The sequence below is a fragment of the Aphelocoma coerulescens genome, chromosome 1A (genome assembly GCF_041296385.1).
Source record: "Aphelocoma coerulescens isolate FSJ_1873_10779 chromosome 1A, UR_Acoe_1.0, whole genome shotgun sequence".
Classification (NCBI taxonomy): domain Eukaryota; kingdom Metazoa; phylum Chordata; class Aves; order Passeriformes; family Corvidae; genus Aphelocoma; species Aphelocoma coerulescens.
In genome coordinates, this window is record NC_091014.1 from 12,927,596 (window position 1) to 12,943,365 (window position 15,770).

Genomic DNA, 15,770 nt, shown 5'->3' on the forward strand with positions numbered 1-15,770 from the left:
ACCTTTAGCAAATCGTTTCCAGCAGCTCAGCTCATTCTGTGAGAGGCACTCCACATGCTTCAGAGGCAATGCTGGGCCTAATCTAACCTGCAATAAATCACATCTTGCCATGTGCAACAAATTAATATGTAAATTTAGCCAAGTCATTTTATAAACAGCAGAACACACACTTTTCATTTCAAAAGATAACAAATGGATTTACTACTTTTACAAAACACATCTTCAACAGAAATCACTGTCTTTGGTTTCATTGTGGAAGCTACAGTTTTTGCAAGATTTCATTTTTATTCTCTGTATGTTTTTATTCCAGATGATGGAACGATGGGAGAATCAAGGCAGCCCTCAAACAAGTGTGTCTGCTCCAGCTATGCCACAGAATATTCCCTACCCACCCACTCTTCACAGGAGTTCATTTCCTGATTCAACAGAGGCCTTTGATCCACGAAAACCTGACCCATATGAGCTGTATGAGAAATCAAGAGCTATTTATGAAAGTAGGCGTAAGTGAAAGCTCTCTTGACCCTGCTGACCATTTAGTATTTAAAATTTTGCCTATGAATGTGTCATTGTTGACATAGTTTCCTGCAATTATCTTTTGTAATTTAAAGAAAGAAACTACATTTCTTTCCAGTAAATAGAGACCATTGTAAATGATTCAAAAACTTTACACTTACATATTTTCCTAGATCTTGCCTAGATTCTCATGTTTGACTTTCATAGGTGTTTTTTTCTTATATTTTTGATCTCAGTGTGTTGACTATTAAATCCTTGATGAAGCACAGTGTATGTGCCACCACATTTTACTGCAGTTTTTCTTTTTCATAGTCAACCAATAGGAAGATGTGAATTTATCAATGAAAAAAGTTTCACCTACTTTCACTTCAAAGTGATGTTTAGTAAAGAAATTTCAAATCTATTTGCTTTTATAAAAATGTCTTTGACAAGCTTTCACATTGTCCTTGGTAGTTAGAAAGTAATCCATAGGACAAAGTACTATTTGAAGACCTATACAAAATAGTACTGAGCAGCGAGATGCTCATCTTGATTTAATTTCTCATGTTTTTGGAAATATATCACATATTTTTCACAAGAGTAGAAGGACCTAGACTTATTTACTCCATTTGTAAAGAACATTTTAGCTAAAAATATTGTTCTAAATTGTCTGCAGCCTTTGCACTTACTAAGATCAATTATTTAAAATAATTGACTTTTTTACTGAAAGGTTCTTCACCACTGCCATTACTTGCACATGTCACCTTTCAACTAATTTTATAAATTACTTGAGCCTATAGACCAAAATATGTTATAAATTACGCATAAAATATTTGAGCTGATCCAGACCAGCCCATTAGTATTAGTTGGGCCCAGAGACCGGGAATGTTCAAATTTCTTCAGCATGCAAAGGGATAGTCTGAAGAAAATACATTATTGCCCCAAACACTGGGTTGATACCATTCTTACTTGCCTTGGCCCTCATATATTAGTAACAGCATCAGCAACTCCTCTTTGGCTTTGGTATTCCCAGTCCCCACAAGAATGGATATGCTGGAGGAACAGCAGAGTTCATTTTACATCAACTCCAAGTAAACCCTAATCTAGTCTGAAAGTTGCATTTCATATTCCTCAGTTCTTTGCCACTGTGGCCAGTGCCACCATCTTCTGCCACACTGATCCTATTAGTGGAACACTTTTCAGTATAGATTGTCACCCTTAAAGTCACTTTGCGTAAACCAGACCTTTCTTTTTTTTTTTTTTGAGGGGGACAGTTGTTGAGGTTTTCTGTTTATTTAACAAGTGCCTGAAATTAAGATCCCAAATTTAAATCTATGTACTTAAATAAATTGCTGGCTTTTTTGAGGAATACCAGGTATCTTAGTCACCCTAAATACGGATTTGAGAACTTATTTCGACTCCTGTAAAAAGTATTTAATCTTCAATTATAAACTGTTAGGCATAGAAACTAAACTTTCCAGTATATTTACAAACACCATGTGGCCCATGCTGGCTGGTACTCTCAAGGCAATGTACAAAAAGAGACTATCATTTTTGAAATTTTAAAACTCTTTGAAGTACGGATCAGGATACTGTGTGGAGTAGGCCAGATAGGTTTGGAAGAAGTAGGACTAGTTTTGAGCGAAGATCGGAAGTAGTTTTCAGACATCTCCCCTCTTTCACCTTCTCTTGTGCATTAAGGGCTAGACTAATAAATAAATAAAATTACTTGCTTGAGCTGATATGTTATTCCCCGGAGTGATAGAATTTGGTATACAATAAATTAGAAGGAAAATAATCCATTCCATAGTTAGCAAGGATTTTATCTAGTTCAGTACCTCTATTGAAAAAACTCTTGGCTTCGCGTAGAGCTCTAATGAACAGAGAACCCTTTGCAAATAATCATTTCCCATATCAATAGCTTTTAGAAGTGAAGTAGTTTAACAAAAATCTGTACTTTCCACTCAACAGTCAGAACCATCTTCTGTGGTTAAATTCATCAAGCCAAGAGTGCAGACTTCCTGCATTTAAATAAATATCTCAGTAAGACAATTAAGAAAACCTTATAAATGCCATCTATATGTATGAGATACATATTTTTATAGTACCTTCTTTCATTCTGATCCCCAATATAGGCTGGATCCATGTGTGCCCTTCATAAAACTGTGGGAATATAGATCTCATGTCAACAACAAAGATTCACTTACATCCCAGAAGATTATATATTGCATTACAAGATATATTACACCATTCAATGAAATAATTAAGTGCTTCATTATTATTCATGAATGCTTTCTTAAGTTTTCTGAGCACTTCTTTGACCGACATGAACTCTTATCTTTTACTTATATAATCTACTGTGTTAAGGAGTATATGCTTCACCACAGGAAGAGCTTCTAACACATAGCTTGGAGTTATGCTAAAGCCTGTGTTTAAATGGTATAATTGCATTTGAGTTCTGTCCAAGAGGCAACTGGAAACTGTATGCAGGACTTTTTCAGCCAGCTGCCTAGAAAAACTAAGAATTAAAAATCATGAAGCTGCTAGGTCCAAAACAAGAAAGTGAGAGATGGAAAGCAAGACTGCAGTAACCTCGTCCTAGATTTCCTGCAGTGTCCCATCTTCCAGCTAATCCTGGAAATTTAAATTCCTTATCTTCTTATACCTCTATGCCTTCAACATTTTCTCTAAGATTTGATTCCACAGTTCCCAACTAGATCTTGTCTGCATTCATTCATATCCCTTATTTATAAATAGCTGCCTCCAAAGATCTCTATTCTCCCTGACATTTTTGTTTCATGCATTCCATAAGCACACATTTTAGCAAATTCAATTTGTCAAGCCTTTGACTGCTTTTATTCTCCACATAGTGCTACTGTTTCCTGAAGAGGGAAACAACAGGAAGGAAATCCATTACTGAGTCAAGTAGTTGTCATCTAATTTGAGTATAGAGGAGGGAGAGTTTCAAGACAACACAGTTTCCTACCATATGGCAGTGTCAGGTTGGTTATTTTTGGGAAGGGCATACCCTAAAAGTGCACAGGAAAAGTTCAGCTACATGGGTTTTTTTAAGTACTTCTTATCTCAAAGCAACTTTGTCTTATCTCCTGGCAAGACCTTTTCATCTTCATCTTCTGAAAATAGGGCAGAGAAGCGAACAATCATGACCTGGAAAATTCAAAAAGAAAAAAAAAATAGTGCAAGATTTTTGTTTCCCTCACAGTAAAACTCTGGTACTAAATAGTTCATTTTTTACTTCTATAGTTCTGAATTTCTACAGAGCCTTTTATCATAGGCTTTTCCCACAGTCAGCACTCACCAGAACTTCATAAAAGCCTCCTGCTTCCCAATAAGGGAGGGAGTGAAGCAAGTTATGCATCACAGTGTAGCTCTGTGAGGAGCACAAGCAACATGACTCAAAGCAGAGCAAGAACTAGACGGACATGTTGCCTCTAGCTCATCCCAACCTAATGATAGCAAGAAAGGGGCTTCAAGCAGGAAGTCTCAATGAAAAGTATGATTTTCATTCTACAGGAATGTTTTTCCACCTAAGGAACATGAAGAACCTGCAAGACCCTGTGCGATGGGAAGATTTCAGTTTGTAATGATCACAGATGAATCACAAAGCACTACTGCTTCTGCATGGGAAATAGTTTCGTAGAGACAAGCAAATAATGCATTAGTACAAAACCAGAGTGCTACTCTATTTTTTAAGTCATAGCACCTTCGAAAATTGTTTGTCATGAGTTAGCTGTGACCTGTCAGCTCTTCCTTCTTAGATGTCACCAGCCTCTGCTGTCACCTATCAGTTGTGCTCAAAGCTCCAAGTAGCCAAAAAAGGAGCATGAGGACTTTCCAAAGACTGAGGAGGATTACCACACCATCTAAAACAACTGCTTAAAAGCAAAAAAAGGGAAATTGGTTTATGCTTTCTTTCCTTCTTTCCTGTCTCTCTGCTTTTTTTTTTTTTTCTTTTTTGTTTTGAGTTTTGGGGTTTTTTTTAACTCTCTTCCCTCCTCTCTGCTTTTTTCTTCTCCACGATGAAGAGAACCTACCTAAATTTCTGCTGTGACATTATTATCTCAACTGGACACTTTTTCCTTTTTTCTGTCCTACTATTAACTCTAAGCAAAACCTTTAACTCCTTTCTCCTTAAGAAAACTGTTAGATTGTAAGTGACAGTGTGACTCTTCTGATAACCAGGTTTGGATATAGAAGCTAGAAAATGGAACATCAAGCCAGGAACTTCCTATTAATGACAAGATTATGACTTCATATGCAGCAGATTGTTGCAGCTGTAACTGGAGCCCTGGAGTTATCATAAGGAACATTCAGCTGAATTTTAAATTTTTGCTTTTATAAACTCTCCGTATCCTATCTTATATTTTATATTGAACTCTGTTTATTTTAGATTCACAATTTATAAAAACCTTTGTTCAGACACCCCTGTAGGCAGACATTAGTCAATGAGGAGTCACGAAGCTGTTGGGAATCATAGTGCTATGATATTTCTCTAGTTATAACAGAAACTTGAGGTTGTATTCCTCTAAGGAAAGCAGTAAAATAAAACATTTTTTTACATTGATTGGATTACATTTGTACCCACACTTCAGTTAGTGCTGTAGCCAAGGCTGGTGATGTGACACAGAAATGCCAGTAGGACGAATGAGATAAGCCAGTGATAAGCTCTCATTGAAAGTGAAATCTGAACAATTACAGTTCCACCTTTAACTGGAAGGACAAAGGTTACTTTCTTCAAAATCTCCCATGCTATTTCCTCCTCTGACCACAGTATTTTGAATTTCCCATGTCCCTTTCAAATCTATCTGCTGTTTTTATGCAATGTTGGGGTTTTTTTTACTGCCAGAGATTTAAACAAATTGGAAAAGAACCAAAAAACAAAGTTCACCAACAGCTGTGAAATATGTAAATAGGAAATGTATTTGCATAATTAGCCTCCATGAGATAAGGGTCATAGACAAGCACTTCAATTCATATTCACAGGGTACCTTTCCTCTGGAGTATCACTGCAGGTTTTCAGCCCAGATATGCACTAAAGTAGAAAAGATTTGTCAGACAGCATTATACTGACCCATAATGTGTAACTCTGAAAATACCAGTCTTGCAGAAAAATACTAAGGCAATCAGGGTTTCCTAAATTTGATACTCATGGAACATAAAAAAAAAATTAGGTGTCTAGATCTGAATGCATTATCACCTGAGGGGTTTTATGGCATAGTCTACAGCTAAGCAGAATTTTCTTGCCAGTGCTTGTTGGCTGAAAAGCTACAGTTAAAAATTAAACTTTAAATTGAAAATATTAAAAATTGAAGGAGTTTTTTCACATAACTGGTACTACAACTTTTTTCAGACAGATTTTCCTGACCAAAAAAAAAATTGCCTCCAACATTTTTTCCCATTTTTGCTCATTTTTATGGTTATGGTGCTTTAAAATACATGTATACACATATGTGTACAGATATATATATATGCTGAACTGTGATAGCATTAAATACATAATATTCTGAAGTATTGTGTAAAGGGGGATTTGTATGGTTAAAGGGTTTGGTAAGCTAGAAAATCAGGTTCTAGTTTCAAACCTTTCTTGCACTCAGTTTACCATACCTTTCAATATTTCTATTCACCAGTTAGTGCTTTTTATGTCAGTAAGTCATGCCTGCCTTCATTTAGTAAATAAAAGTATTGGAAAATTGCTAATTGAGGTGTTTTATCATCAAACTACTCCTTGACCTGGAGTATGAACAGCTGAGGAATAGGAAGGGAATTTTTCAAAGCAGTTTCCAAACAGTGCGTGTTGGTGTTTTCCTTGCATCTATTGCTACCCCAAGCAACAGCATGTAGATGGTCTAAGAACTGATATTACTAAATGAATATAACCCTTTCTTTTTAATAAGAGATGGTATCTAATAAAAGGAGAGGAAATTTAGCAGACTAATGTCAAATGATTTTGTATTGTTCGTCACTGTAGAAAGAATTACTCACCATGACAAAATGGATTTGTTGCTTATATGAACTGACAGTGAAACCAAAACCATTTTCAAATGGAATTATGAGTATATCATCATCACAGTACCATGGATATAAAATGATTTTGATTGCTGGATTGCAAAGTAGGTCCCTAACAACCTCTGCTAATATGAAGTGTCAGTTTTACAGCTGATGGTAGTGTTAAGGATGCAGTATTTGTTTCTCTTTAACAATTTACACTTTACTAAAAGGTATAAAAATAGGTTTTGATCTGTAAAGTGGAAGCATGAACTTAAGAAGTCAAAGTAATAATTTAAGAGAACTGCCTTGTAGGCATAGGGGAGTTGGGCACAGGTGTATGAGACAAGTGGGTGCTGCATTGCCTATGAGCTGTGTCAAACTGCTGCTTGCACAGCTTTGGAAAGGACATTGAAGCATAATCACACTCATTCTTCTCATTTGCAAAACTTCTATTTACCTAAGGCATGGCTGGTACTGAGATGCTGAAATATAAATGTTCCCTCGTGCTAGTTTTGTTCCAGGTATTTAGCATTCAGCAAAGACTGACCCAGAAAACAACAGAATATGGAAAATAAATATTATCATCCCTACCTTTCATCAACATAATTCTTCCTCCAGAGAATAACAGTGGGTCCAGTGGTGCAAATAAAAATACCCTTGTGTCACATTGTGGGTGAATTGTTCTCCTATGGCTGTATCTCGACAGAAAACAAACCCGTTATTTTCACCATTGGTTTCATTTAAATCAGGATTATGTCCCAGGTCTTGTTTACTGCTTGTTTGTTTTCACAAATATTTTACAGTTTTCAGTTTAAAAACTATGAGTGTAATTTATTTTAGACTAAATGTGAAGGCAGGTATGCAAGCTTTTTACTGTTCTATCTTCTAATATCAAAATTAATCTTGGCTTTGCATTCATCTGATATGCAAAGAATCATAAAATGATTGCCATGGAATGGTTTGGGTTGGAAGGGATCTACTTCCAACCCCCAAATCTTGATGTATGGCAAGACTTCTCAAAATGCACAGCTGCATCCTCGTTCTCAGGAGCACAGGGAGCCATCACCAGGGTGGAGATTTGTTCTGATTACAGTTATATACAAATATATACAAATAACAGTTCAGAAGATTTCTTAGATTTACTTTCCTGATTCTTGTTTCTAGGACAGGATAGCTGTTCTAAATAAAATTAAATCAGTGAATTTAACAAGTATTTTATTATACTTCCAAGCTCTACTTTGTAAGTACTTCATTCCTGTTTCACATGAAAGACTACAACTACTCATAGCAATGCAGCTGCAGAGGTTCAGCCAAAGGCATCATAGGGACAATACAGAAATCTTATGTCATCATTTTGAAACTTTCAGCACTTTAAATGCCCCTTCATGGTGGCAGTGTTGGGTAGACTTGTCTCTTTGTCCTGACGTCTCCAAAATTGCCACCTTCTGCCTCATTTCCAATAAGGTAGAGGCAGGACATTTAACATATTTTAAAAAATCCTATTAAAAGTTTAGAAAATTTCAAAATTAATTTAATAATAAATAAATTGAAAGTTTCAAATTGCTTTGTGTAAAGGTTAGTTTCCTATAAACCTAACTGACAGATTTTTATAAAACAAAGCTCGCTAGAGTCTCTCAATATTCTGGTAAAATTACCAGTTCAATTTATCCGTAGCAGATAGAAGGCACCAGGATGTGCACAAATGACATGCATTCTGCTCAGCTGAGGACCAGGCTCAGCAGTCCTTCCTCCTCTGTTGGAAGTTGCTTTTCTGTAGGGTCTTTGAGCACAGAACTATGTGAGTTTTGAAAAAAACTATTTATCTCTGCATTTGACAGGTGAAGACAGTGCTAATTCAGTCCCTTCCTCTATGTTAAACATTCTTCAAAGATCCATCTTCTTTTGAAGTTTTCTACTATTTTCTAACAGTTTGCTTGTCGCATGAGCACAGCTATTTAGAGGATGTATTTTGTTTTCCAAAGTGTCAGTGACACATTATCACAATTATCCTGTGCTGCACAGAGACCCATAGTGCAGATTCTTCCTAAAATGAACATTGCTTTCCTATTGTTACCAAAACCACAAATCTGCACTTAGGTTTATCTTTCTGGTGATTAGACATTTAAAAACTATAAGGCTTGATTCGGCATCTTCAGCATAGCACAGCTCCAAGTTCTGTGTGTGTGAATACCTAAACTACAGTGAAAACACATGCTAGGTGCTGAATGGTTGATTACAAGATGATAATTAACTCTATGAGAATCCACATGAAGTTCTGCAAGGCAAAGGAACAAAATCCATATCAGACTTCATGGGATTACCTTGAAGGAAACCACCTCACTGACAGGCACTTTTGCTAGACCACAAATAACAGTTCCCAAAAAAGGACACTGCTAACTTACCTAAAATCTACGGCTGGCTGTCTTAACAGCGCAAGTTGTTCCCTAACTGATTACAGTTTGAGAATGGTGATGATTCTTTCACTTTGCTGCTTGAGGCCAATTCTGGGTGATATTAGAGTGACTGCAAGCAGAAATGGAAACACAGAATGAACTAATCTTACAGCAGTTCTGAAGAGCAATTCTAGCTGAGTGACCAAGAGAAAAAGCTTGTATACTTTCAAACCTAAAAGCTTATTGAGACTATCAAGATGAAATTGCTTTCTCTATATTAAAATCATTTTGTCTCTCTTAAGAATTCCATTAAAATCTTGAATGGCTGTGATTGAAAAAAATCATTTCTCCAAGTTTGCAGTGGAGCAGCATCAGTTTCAAAGGCTTTGGTTTTCAGGAGCTGTGCTGGTGGCATATTTTACGTTTAGATAGCATGTCTCACCTGAAGGATCCCAAATCACTGTACAAAATCTGAAGTGTGTGAAGGAATTGCCTCCTTTAACCATCAAAGTAAAGACATGCAGCCACCTATAAGGTCAAACAGCATAGCCCACATAACACAACTCAACACAGACAGTAAACACAAATACTACAAGAACACCAAATCCAAACAGATCTCCCTATCCAGTGGACCTAAATTTGGACAGGTCATGGCTGTTATCTAAATATCCTTACCAAAAAAATTTTTAAGACATCTCCAATTTTGGGAGACGTCTTTTGGGAAATGTCTTTGCCCTGCAACGAACAGTTCAGTACTATCTCAAGTGAACTCTGAATTACTCAGCTGCTGCCATTGTAGCCCATGCTGCCTTTAGGAAGCAGTCCACCAGAAGGCAAGTGGCTTTAGTCCAAACTCTTTCAAAGCAATTCAGTTTCCCACAGAGAAAATCCTGTATTATGTCTCTCACCACACCCTTCTGTCTTTGGAAGATAGTATAAACTCATAGGTTGCATCACTGTCCTACAAATGCTGTTGCAAAAGACCTTACCCCCTTTATAGCATGGAATATGCATGGTATGGTATTCTTGCTTAGAATCACATAAATGGGATACTTTATTTGCCCTTTTGTTATGTGTAGGCCAATAGAAATCACCTCTGGTTTGGCATGTTTTGCAGTTCACTCTGGATGCTACCAAGATAATAAAACAGAAATTCTTGTTCAGAACATTTCAAAATTAGCAAAGGAAGCATGACTGAATTCAGCTATGAACTCATCCAGATTCCTCTAATGCAAGCAAAGTAGTTTTATATGAAAACAAGACAGTTATTTGCTGCACTTCATCTACTGAATTACAAATACTTTGAAGCTACCTGAATAAAAAGTATGTTAAAGGGATTTACGTGCATTTACCTTCATGTACAGTCAGTTGTTGTTATTGGCAACATACATCCCTCTAGCAAAATCTTCCTCTTCTTGATGATAAAAGACATTTTGCAATTGAGTTGTATAAAAGCAGGGGTCAAGTCATCTGTGGTCAAGTCATCCAAACACATCCATTAAACTTCCCCTTTTATTGCTGTACTTGAATAAGCACAAATATTGTCACTATTTTTCACAGTTTTAACCAAACTAAAAATTTTATCTTCATCAGAACCTACGTTGTGTTAAAGAAACATTACCACCTCACCATCTTTTTCACTTTGTACAGAAATGGACAGGGAGGTCTTAATCTAGCAGGACTATGTACATGTACCACATGGCAAGTCAGGAAGGAGGGGAGGAGAAAGCAAAATTTCAAGAAAAAATAGAAATTGCATTTTAGTTATTCAAAACACAGCAGAGAAATTGATGCTGCATCTTTAAATAACTTGAGAAATATATTTCACCTTTAATTCCCCATTTTCCTATTCAGAACAAGTGCTGCCCAGGACTGGTTTTCGAGCGGATTCCTCTGGCAAGTATTCTTCAGCCTTTGTTTTTTGTAAACTAGTTGTCCTTCATTTTATGTTTTAGCTATTCTTTTTTTAATCATTTCTCCAGATGATGGCCAGTCATGACTACCCAGTCACCATTTTATTTTGTATGATCTTTGTGGGGTTGTAGAATGCTTATTCTAAAACTTTTTCTAATAGATTTGCATTTTGAGGAAGGAAAGGTATTTCTTTTTCCTCAGCCAGTTTTTGTTTATGTTTTACTGTGTTTTATGTGTACTTTCCTATTAGTGTTCACTCTTTAGCAGAAAAGTGTATCTCTATAGCTCATGCTATTTAAGATTAAGCAATAATTTTTTTAAATCTGAATTTAATTCTCTCTTAATTCTATCACCAATTCCTTGCTTCCTTGCTCAACATATATCTTGTGCTGTAAATATGTAAAAGCAAAAACTTCAAAAATCAGGAGATTTTTGGGGTGTTTGAGTCAACACTGATCTTGTAAAATGGCAATGGACTTTTTTTAAGAACAGCAATATTTGATTTCCCAGTGTGATCATGCTAAGTGAACAGTTAAAACAGGCATCCCATACAAAAAAAGGCTGTTTTGACAATCCTATCAAAGTTTTTCTAGTCCTACACAAGTTGGACAGAGATCCTAAATTAAATGTAGCATTGGACTGGTTTTGCATAACCCAGTAGGGTTTATACATTGAATAACTCTGTTAGCACACCAGTTATTTTTTCTTTTCTTTGATGATTTTCAAACTGAAGTTTTTATTTGCCAGCTTTTCCTCTCTATAAATATCAAGAGGGAATATGTATGATTTTTTAAAAAGCTACTCACATTACAGACCAGCAGATCCATGACTGTTTTCAAGCTTTTCACATCTTTCAAGAGCATCTGAAACTCAGATAAGTTATTGTACTTTTGTGTCAATCACAATTCACAATTTATAATTATTTGTATGAAATGAAAATCTTCACCATCTTCAGCAAAGGAGCCCAAATTAGTTTTTTCTTTTCAGTAGGTAGCTGAATACACTCAGAAAGACTGTAAAATTATTACAGCAAAGCACTTCAACTTTGCTTTAATTGCAATATAGAAGAGATTTAATAAAAAAATTTATATCAACATTTACAGGATCATCTTGAATAGCAGATTTATCACTGTAAGATCACATAGCACTTGTTCAACTTGTCTCACACAGAAAATTAATTAATCATTTTCAGGTATATATTTTCTCAACGTTTAAGAAACAACTGCATGTACACTTATCAGTGTGTAGTTCACCCAGCTATTCAGATAAATACAGTGCAGAAAGGTAGCTGGGAGTTGATAATCACATCTTCACCTGTGAGATCTCACTATTGTTCAGTAACTATCTATTCTGGTACCATTACATTTAAAGCAAATCCCCCATCGTTCAAGAACCAGAAAGAATTTCCCAATGCTCTTTACTGTCCTCGCTGTGCAGCAATGATCAGATCACAGCTTGTCCAATACCATTCTCAAATTCATGGGGGAGCCAGCTGGTTTTATAGCCTAGCAAAATGAATTGGTGTGAGTGTTTTTCTTCCAGGCCAAATGAACTGTTAAAAAAGTTTTCCTTCACACAAAAAGAAGAAACAAAGTGGTATAACTATGAAAAAAAAAAAAAAGAGAGAATGAAGTTACTACCCAGCCAAGTTAAAGTTCTTTTTCTAATATAAATCCATAGAGAGGCAAGGAAGGACAGGGAGCATTGTCATTCTGTCAGAGAATAACCATATAACATGATCAAAAATATTGACTTTAAGGTGAAACTCTCAGTAAAACTGGTGGGAGACAGGACATTAAAATACATTAAGTTGACTGGAAAGATAAGCAAATTGGAAAAGACAGTGTTAATTCAGTACTGGCTTGTGTGCAAGCCTATTCATCTCTTCTTCTTTGGTATGAACCACAAGGTGCTAATCTAGGTTAGCAAGAGAAAACAAAAAAAAACACATTTTCCATAATGAAGTTGTATTAACCAACACTTTGTAGTATTTTGCAAGGCACAGGAGTGTCATTTTCTGTAAGTACAGGCAATTTTCTCTGTATGATCAACTGAAAATCTGCTCCAGCAAGAAAACACAAAATTTAGTCTATCTAACAATCCTTTGTGAGTAAGAAAAAAGTACCAGAATCCTGGAGAAGCAAGCACTAGAGGAATATCGGATGAAATGTAATCATTTACATGGGTAAGAGTACTTAATCAATGTATGTTCAGGAATATTGAAACTGCTGCCACATGATCATTGGGGCTTTTAGTAAATCTACCAAACATGAGCTCCTGTAGGAAAAGCACAAAATAGTGAACAACTTACCTGTCTTTCAGAAATAAGAAAAAGGATCTCAGCCACATCAAGGCTTTAGAACATATTGTTGATCAAGACTAACTGCCAATATGGAGATAAACTGAGAACTATGCAAAGGGAGTTTAGCAAAAGTTTGTTGGTTGGACTAACCTGGTAACTGATTTTTTACACCAAACAAGTGGTACGTGCTTAGTTAATCTGTACTTTGCATTTTACAAAGTGCCAGTTATAATTGAAACACTTCCATGTTAGCCTGCAAAAGACAGTGCTTAGCATGAAATGTAAAGACAAATGACGAGAAAGCAGCTAAGCAATTTTACTAGAAGAACAGTTTCTGGGCTGAAAGAGTAATATTATTGAAGAGCCTTGCATTAAGTCTTCTGTCTTATTTTCAAGAACCACTTAAGCACAAAAACCAAGAGAAGAAGTCAGCTCTACTTTCAGAGATGTAAACTCAGTAATCTATGGCCTAGCTGTCTCCAGAGCAATGGAAAGGTGATCAGTGCAGCCAATGGAGTCGTATCATACCCAACATGAAAGCTGAAATAACCAGCAAACGTGTTTGTGTACCAGTCAGTCACCAGAGATACTGTGATATTATGATATTACTGCAAGGCAGGTGACCTAGGCCACAAACAAGCTCAGTTGCCAGTGTATTCTTTGCCGGTGTCTTTACTGGTAAGGTCTGTGTGCTGTTGGCTTGCCGAGGTTTGCAATAACCAGAAGCTGGACTCGATGACCCAGGGATCCTTTCCAGTCCTGTGTTTTGCTTCCTTAGTGGGACAGAAAAGAACATTATTTTTTAAAAGCAGTTTTCAGTGCCCTGGTGAGAGTTGGCAGGCAACGGACTCCACTGAATTCCAACTCTTTAGGAAGGAAGGCTCTTCTGAATGAGCATTGTGGCCCAGTCAGTTAATCCAAAGGCTTCCAAATTGTGTTAGGGTTCACAGAAAAGTATGCCCCTATACAGAATTTTTTAGCCTAAACATTTTCATGGTCAACATGGCTTACCTATTCCATTCTAAATGGGTAGAAAAACAGCCTCTTTTAAAAAAGAAATAGTACCCCTTATTTTAGAGTCTAGTGCCAACACTGGTTTGAATCAGCTTTGTCAATTTATTTGAGGGACGTTTTCATCTCAGTTTGCCAGAGCAAGTGTTCTTCACAACCTGACATTCTTATACTTTTGTATTGTATTCCCAACTGTGCATATTCATTCACTTGTGCACAACAAAGGTAGCTCATTTTGTGACAGACTGCTGGAGACAGTGCCTTTGAGTGTTAAACCTGGGGTACAAATGATGATTACACTGTGTCTATCTACAAAGCTGTTTCCCTAGTGCTAAACCCCATCCTTGTATGTGGATGCTAAAAAGCAGGAGCAGAGGAATTTTCCAGCTGCCTTTGCATTTTATCACCACACTTGTAGGCACAGCAAACCAGGTAAAGTATTTCTTTCATCTGAAATTCCTTTGCCTCTCAAACTTTTAAATTATTTGCATTAAGCTAACATACTGTACACACACAGACTTCATTTGTTCCTTTATTTAGTGTTGAGACCCATCAAATAAATTGAAGAAGTCAGTATAATAAACTGGTTCTGTTTAGGTTTGCCTTCTCAATTATATGAGAAACAAGTTGGTAGGGAAAGGTAATACTTTTATTTTACCAATTGAAATATTTGTGATTCAGTCTCACTTTCCCCAGTATAGATTGTTGAAATAATGCACTATGCTGCTGTTTACAGAGGATTTTTATTGCACAGTCATAATATAGAGCCAGTGCATGTCATTCTATATCTGTTTTTGCAATACCTGACTGAAACAAATTAGGCTTTCATCCCAGACTACACCTGGGATGTGCCCAATTCCGCAGTTTATGAGGTGTCCACTGATGGCTCTAAGGGGAGATCTGTAAATGAGAGCTGCTGAAGTACCATGTTTCAGCCATCTGTAATCCCTCCCATACTGAGGGAACAAGGCACAGCTGGAGACACTTATGAGCAGTTTGTTGAAATCTTCCTTATCATCCCTTTTTTCTCTTGGGGTCAGCAACAAGCTGACACTGACCAGAAGCTTTTGTGTCACAATGTATAGACCAGAGTGCAATTCATAGAAAAGACCATTCCTGTCAATCACTGCTTTAGGTGATGAGCCTAAAGCATCTCTGAGCATGACGACAAAGTGAAAGTCACAACAGACAACAGACAACTTCTTAGTCCTCTAAATGCTTACGGTTTTATTTTATAATATTTGAAATATTTTCAGTTTAAACTCTGAGACTGAGAGGTTTATAATGATAATTTTCATCAAAACTCCTTATTGAGGGTATTACCTGAAAGTGGAATATTCAAAAGCTACATTACATAAAAAGACATATATATATATACATATCTGTGTTTGGAACTTAAATGGCCTGTAATGATTTTCATATTTTGTGAGTTGGACTGATGTATCTCTCTCTCCCATTTCAGTTTATTCTTTATGGGATTTAATGAACTGCAAGGAAAAGACAAATTAAGTACCAGAGGTGGATGAACAGCAGTCCATTATACAGTCAGTTTTAGGAAGACATATTTATAACCTGTATTTTGGACAGACTTTTCCATACTGTTCTTCCGTGACTGTATTCTAGTTTGGTTTACTTTATTCTACTAAACA

The 15,770-nt window shown here is 36.3% G+C and overlaps 1 protein-coding gene across 10 annotated transcripts in view; it reads left to right on the forward strand.

Annotated features, from left to right (window-relative positions):
- Positions 1–15,770, forward strand: part of MAGI2 (membrane associated guanylate kinase, WW and PDZ domain containing 2) — a 725,755-nt gene that overhangs the window by 637,268 nt on the left and 72,717 nt on the right. For 9 of the 10 annotated variants that reach the window (XM_069035710.1, XM_069035728.1, XM_069035735.1 and 6 more), the window contains one exon: positions 311–500. In XM_069035710.1, the coding sequence (XP_068891811.1) occupies positions 311–500 (190 nt within the window). The remainder of the gene's footprint in view (positions 1–310; positions 501–15,770) is intronic. The other variant, XM_069035720.1, reaches the window with a different exon arrangement.